Source organism: Gymnoscopelus braueri (assembly GCF_963280865.1).
Source record: "Gymnoscopelus braueri genome assembly, chromosome: 3".
Classification (NCBI taxonomy): domain Eukaryota; kingdom Metazoa; phylum Chordata; class Actinopteri; order Myctophiformes; family Myctophidae; genus Gymnoscopelus; species Gymnoscopelus braueri.
Window position 1 is genome coordinate 8,420,713 of NC_137612.1, and position 6,886 is coordinate 8,427,598.

The 6,886-nt window shown below is 37.7% G+C and overlaps 1 protein-coding gene across 3 annotated transcripts in view; it reads left to right on the forward strand.

Moving 5' to 3' along the window:
- Positions 1-5,798, forward strand: part of dgkab (diacylglycerol kinase, alpha b) — a 30,065-nt gene extending 24,267 nt beyond the window's left edge. For all 3 annotated transcript variants that reach the window (XM_080425229.1, XM_080425231.1, XM_080425230.1), the window contains exon 24: positions 1,833-5,798. In XM_080425229.1, the coding sequence (XP_080281355.1) occupies positions 1,833-1,913 (81 nt within the window). In that variant the 3' untranslated portion in view covers positions 1,914-5,798. The remainder of the gene's footprint in view (positions 1-1,832) is intronic.
- Positions 5,799-6,886: the final 1,088 nt, after the last annotated feature.

Sequence of the window (6,886 nt, forward strand, 5' to 3'; positions counted from 1 at the left end):
CCCGTTGAACTTGAAAGACTAAGATTAATTTTGACACTCGTTAATCTTGCCACGGTGCCATCACGTGGTTCATCGTGTGTGTGTAACAGGGTGGCTCACACAGCCTCAGCCTGATGAGCTAAAACCCTAATATCTCCCCCGAGCTGTAGGGGAATTCCCCTTTAGGCTAGTGGTTAAGATGTTGGCTATTCACGCGGGAGACTTGGGTTTGAATCCCAGGCATTACATGTGCAATGTTTTGACTTTGAGCTCTTTATTGATAATAAACACATGCATATATTGTCACAGCATTATCAAAGGGATCATGAAAACGCAAAAAAAAGCCAGCGGCTTATTTCCATTGCGGTCCTTTATACCTGAGGTGTGTATAGTACAGTATGGTATGGTCTTTGAAACATCGTTGCTTACAGTGTCCTTGAGTAGCATCTAATTTATAACGCCTAAAACAGCCAGTTGAGTAATCGTTAACAGGATAGGTGGGCACGAGGGACATCTGGGCACCTCGATGTAAAATTGTCTATTTTGTCCAAAATGTTAAAAATATATAATATTTGAAAAATCATCTAAAGTAAAGTATACATGATTAGAACATGCTTAAACATTCGACAATTAAGGTCTAATATTTCTACAATTGCTGCAAATTGCTACAAAACCTGTATAGCCAGTCATTTTCGGGCATAAACAAGAAGTTGAAGGATAAGATTAAGTCTGATAATGATATACTGTTAAGTCTGTTTATGTTCACATCATGTATACTGTACATTACTTAAGAACATTTTTTAACATTTTAGACAAAATAGACAATTTTACATCGAGGTGCCCAGATGTCCCTAGTGCCCACCTATCCTGTATCCAAGTAATCTCATTGACCACATAGTAGTGCAGTGGTTCTCAAAGTGGGTTCTAGGAACCCTTGGAGTTCCTCAAGGGCAGGGAAGGAATTTCATCGGGGCAATAAAAGCCATGCCTGCCTCAGTTTGGCGTTCTGCCCTTAAAAAAAGTACATGCCCTCCTGAGGACACATTGATTGGCCTTAATGCCCCGCCCACGCTGGACCAGTGTCCACGCTGTATCATTTTTCTTGCCTTTCCTGGCTTTGCCCTGTGTTGGCTCCCTTAGTGTCAGTTTGCTTGCCTCTATAGTTCCGGGTGCCTGACGCAGTGGTTCTCTGCCAGCCTCATCCTTCTCTCTCTGACTTTGTGACCCATGGTAGGTCCCCGTAGAGGACCACATTTCTGATGTGGTCCGTCCATGTGACACCTAGTGCCATTCGTAGCATTCTTGTTTACAAGGATAGCCTATGGGAGTGTCCTCCTAACTCTGCCTCTCAGCAGCTCTGGTGCTACAGTTGCTATAACTGCTGGAGCAGGCGTCCCAGTGTGTGCATGTCTTGGCACTTATAGCTGTAGTATCAAAGAGAGGTGCTGGGACAGAAACATGTTGTGACTGGCACTTAGACTTATTTCCATTTATAGACTTCAACTGACCTTGAGCTACTCATCCTGCAGAAGTGACTATTGACCGGGGTTGTTAACCCTGGCATCCCTATTTTGGGCATGTCATTATAATATGACATTTTTACCAAAATTGTAAAAAATGTGCCTAAATAACTAGAATAGCCAATCTTTGTAAAATGGCTATTTTAGTTGTTTCTTGTACAGTATGTTTCGTTATTAGTTGTATGCTTCACTATTTGTTCTATGCTATTTGTTATAGGACTTACTGTAAGTTGTCAATTAAGTTCTATTTTCACACAATTTGTCCTGAGCTTGTTTGATAACACCTTCATTAGATATTTATAGTTTTTGTTTTCTTTTTTTCCTTTTTCATAGATCCACATAACCCACAAGAATCAAGCCAACATGCTCATGGCTGCACCAACCAAATCATCTAGCTTCTTTCACCTCAAGTAGAGCTACTTGAGGTGAACTACTACAGCAGTGAAACGCTACCTTCCTGTCTGTTGAGGAACACTGGCCAAGACAATGATGTACACAATTCATGTTATCTTATTTTTAAATTAAAGAGACATCAAGCTCTGTCTTGAGTCAAAACCAAAACAATTGTATTGCTCAGTGTGTAATAGTCCTACAGTAGTACAATGTATTTCTTTTACATCTAATCTCGTTCATACTATTTCATAACATCATAGCACGAGACCACCCTGACAAACTGAGGTTGGTATACAAACAACAATATGGCCCACAACTGTTGAATATTGTGGCGTTCAGTGCTATGAAAACGATTTCCTTGTGCAATGCACCTTGCTTAAGCTGGGTCCTTTATAGGAGCATATAAGAACAACTGCGAAACACTCATTTTGAACTCCTGAAACGAGCCATCGAGGTGACATTGTTTGCCAACTCAAAGGTACTGTATCTAACCAAGTGTTGTCTGTGTCTCTGTTTGTATCTGAGTTTAAACAGCAAATGCTTTGGTTGCCAATTGTTTTTTCACTCATATTAATGAGCATTAGATACTGTATATTCTGTATGTATGATTTGTATTGTGACATCTTTTCATGTGATACATTTAAGTGCATTCAACTTTCTCATTGCTAGTTCAGACACAAAAAAGATATTTGACTATAGTGACATACATTGGTTAATTATGGGGTCACTGGCTCTGACTCATCAGTGTAATGCGTGAAAAATACATGTGTTAAGTGCCGAAGATAGCGATCTACCGTACAGTAGCTGCAAGCTCCAGCTTGTATATGATTTATCATAAGCAAAGGTCAGTTGAGGGGTAGGCCCTCATTGTCAATGTAGCCGAGATACAATACAGAACATAATACTCAACCGGTAGAGTCATTCATTCATTTTTTGTATTTATTGGTGAGACAGGTGGTACAAAGAAACGAGGGTTATTTATCATTGTTAACATAATCACCCTGATTCTTTTTTTAAAAACTTTTATGGGACAAAACAAAACACAGACAGGACTGAACGTGACCAAGAAAAACAACAAAAACAGTCAAACAAAAACCAACAACATTCATTCATATACAGCAATAATTAAAATACATGAATCAGAAGTTACCGAACCTAACGTGATAAAAGACTGAAGTGAAGCGGAGCCAACAGGTTGAGCAAGAGCAAAGGTGGCATAATGTTAGCAGCCGGAACTAAAGTATGAGTTTAGAGTTTAAATAAGCCGCCCTATTACTGTCACAGACCTGTGACACATAGATAGATAGATAGATAATAGATACCTTTATTATCCCACGGGGGGGGGGAACTCAATCGCCCAGAGGCGGCACAGCAATTAAGGTTACAGAGTTACAGGTAAAGATTAAGGAAAAGAAAAAAGTTGTGTACAGCAATACAAGGCAAAAAGAAAAACAAAATTAAGCATCAACAATAGGCCTACAGAGCAACGGTAAAACTGAGGTAAAACAAATATATAAAGTGTCCATTTCAGTCAGGGCTTCATAAGTGTCTCACCGCATCTCATAAAAAAATTAAATGAAAATAATTATCAGTGTATACAAGAATCAAAAAAGTGTATTCGGTCAGTGCAAAAAGCGTGAGAAGTGAAAGTGTTCACAAGAGAACCCCACCCTAGGAATTTTATTATAGGTCAGAGTCCTTGAAACGTCATTTATTTATTTTAGTTAAGATCACATCACATGACTCAGTGAGGACTATGGAGTCACTTACCGTAAGTAAGTAAGTGTTTGCCTCAACTTGCTAACTTTACAAGTTAATCTGGCTTTACTGTCAACTGTCAGTTCACCTTGTTACGCAACAACAGTATAGCCTAATGTGTCGTGGTTTAATGAAAGCCAATCTAATTGATTTGGCCCTGACCCAACCTTAACCCTTTTATTTACTATCCCATAAAAAGTTATGGAAACTATATTTACAGTCTTCATAGTCAGATGATACTTTCAAAATATTATTTTGAAACTATCAGCTGACTATGAAGACTGTAAATAACATGCTTTTGACACGTGGCACGTATGGTAGTTCATAATCTGACTTTGCGGTTACATGCAGCTGTGTCCTAAAAGTGTTGAGTAGCACCGTGTGATGGGTCTCGCATCACATCAGTGTTCCTTTCAGTTGACCCGTGGAGTCTTTCCAAAGAATTAGAGCAAAGAATGACTGTCTTCAGGCCTGGAAGGCTGTTAGTGTATGATTTAAGCATCCACACTCATACAAATTGTATAAATATTATAAACACAATATACTGGGGAGGCATTTTTACCTCTAGGTGCTAACAATATCATGCATATCAATTTTAGCTCGTTTTAGGAACTATTTTTAATACATTAATGCAGGACCTAATCAGTATGTTCTGCGTTCATTTTGCCAGGTTCCTGAAAATAACCAGTAAATAAATACATAGAAACCCCTCAGATCAACATGGACTGTTCCAGATGCTATATGTAACTGAAAAACAGCCATGATGGTTATTCTGTGTAGAAAATGTGAATGTTGCCTCAACCTTTTAGTTTTAATTACAATGACAATATGTTCACATTTTATTTCCACTATAACCGCCTAGACCCTATATAATTCGATGACCGGGGTGGCGGGGTCTATACTTGGTCCCTTCCTTTTTTCCCCCCTGTACACCACATCTCTTCGCTAAAAATAACCAATCTACAATTTTTGCTGTTGTTTTAAACTCTATATTCCAATAGTATGTAAACGGAAATTTCATTTTCAGGTTGTGTTGCAGTTCCAATTTTGTCTGCTCATTATTATTATCTACTCTTATTTGTTTCATCACTTCCAATTTCACTTGTTTATCCTGTATCCTGTATGTATGTGTATGTATACTTATACTTCACATTACATGCATGTCGTCGCTTTTAGTTTTTCAATATCCCGCAAAAGTTGTGAAAATAGCATATCTACAAGCTTACGGTGCGTTGCAATGTGACGCATTGTGAGCTTGTATATCTGCTATTGTCATAGAAAATGTTGTACATTTTTTAAAATGTTCACCTATTTTTTTTTTTAAAAGCCCAAAATAGGGACACCCATCTTGAAAGAGGTAAGAAACATTCCTAAAATGTTGGTAGATTGTGTTTATGTTGTAGATTTATGTTCCAAAAAGATTAGGTGAAAACACATTCCAGATTGTATCTTTAACTTTCAATGTTTTCTCATTAGGTCAAGAGAATTAAGCTAGCAAACAAACTTCAGCAGTACTTATTCATACCACACATTACAAGAAGAAGAGTCTGACTCATCTAAATAGGTGGGATTATACTGTTTGACATCATTATTTTTGTTACATTTACCCAGTCCATATTTCATCTCAATTTCCTGATAAATTGGCGGTAAAGACAGACAGAATCAGTTTAGTGGTGTATAAGGCCCTCCATTTTGCTGATGCTTATAATTTTGGATAATGGACATTGCGATCCTTTCTTAGGTCTATATGTACTTTACTGTACATACGTCAGACCCATGTTATTATTAGCATAGCATCTCCTTTCACTGTCATGTGATGACTATCCAGCTGTGATGTACTGTAGGGCCTACGTCTCTCAGTTCAACCAGATGAACATTCTGTATCGTTCATTCTTTCTGTGTCTTCAGTTCCACAGATGTCTTTCTCCTAACCAGCCTTCAACCACACCAGTCATCTGTTTGCGAGTGGTTTTAGCTTTGTCAGTGTGTTTTACAGTTGCTAGTTTTAACATGGGTTAGTTTACAGCTTTTGGTATTGTAGGGGTGGGTGGCCTTTCTTTTGTTTTGGTATCCATTTGTTTATGTGTGAAGTTAGGTAAGAACTATGTATTTCTGTTTGGTACAGGTAAGCATAGGATTTTGTTTTGAGTTTTATTTTATGTACAAGGGCCCACCCTGAGGTAATTTACCCATGTTTTAAACGTTGGTTAATAAATCACTGTATTTTGGACATTTAAACTTGTGTTGACTGGTTGTGTTTGGGGACTGGGAAGGAGGGAGTCCACTGTTTTGTTGCGACTTAGGCTCCCCTAGGCAAACCTGCTTACCAGTGACATCATCATTAGGCAGGATTTGTTTTTCTAACAAGATTTCATATTTTTGATTTTTATTAACGCAAGAACAATGGATTCTATTATAGCATGCACATTTTCCAGGAATAGAAAGCCTGCAGTTTCTATTAGCTTGGAATCCCCATTGATGATGTCACTGGTAGGCAGGTTTCTGAACTGTCCACAGCCCTCCTCTGAGACACAGACGGTGTAGACAAAAATGGTGCCATATTATAATTGGCATTAGTGGGGACCAATTATATGAAGATAGGTTGAAAATGTCTGAAGTCGTCCTTTAAGCTTGAGTTTGAAATATTGCAGGACTTTTGTTAATGTGGATGAAATTAATTTCGGACCATTCATGAAGCATCATGAATTAGTGTAGACCAAAAAGTGAAAATGTTTTATGAAAGTAAAGAAGCCCTGTGTCATATCATGTCTCGATATAATAAAAAATAATGATGATGGTGATGATGATAATGTTGATTAAACAAATTATTATAATAATAATAAATTATACAGGGGGAATGTACTGATTACTGAACATGATGCAATACAAACTATATAATTAACAGGTTAAAATATGAAAAGGCATGTTGTTTTTACCATGATTTTCTCAGTATATTCTATATACATGATTTGTATTGTGGCATCTTTTCATGTGATACATTTAAGTGCATTCAACTTTCTCATTGCTAGTTCAGTCAGACAACTTGTGATTAAGAAAAGATATTTGACTAGTGACATACATTGGTTAATTATGGGGTCACTGGTTCTGACTCATCAGTGTAATGCGTGATAAATACTAAGTGTTACAACAGTGTCACATGCCGAAGATAGCGATCTTCTACAGTAGCTGCAAGCTCCAGCTTGTACATAATTTATCATAAGCAATCATCAGTTCGT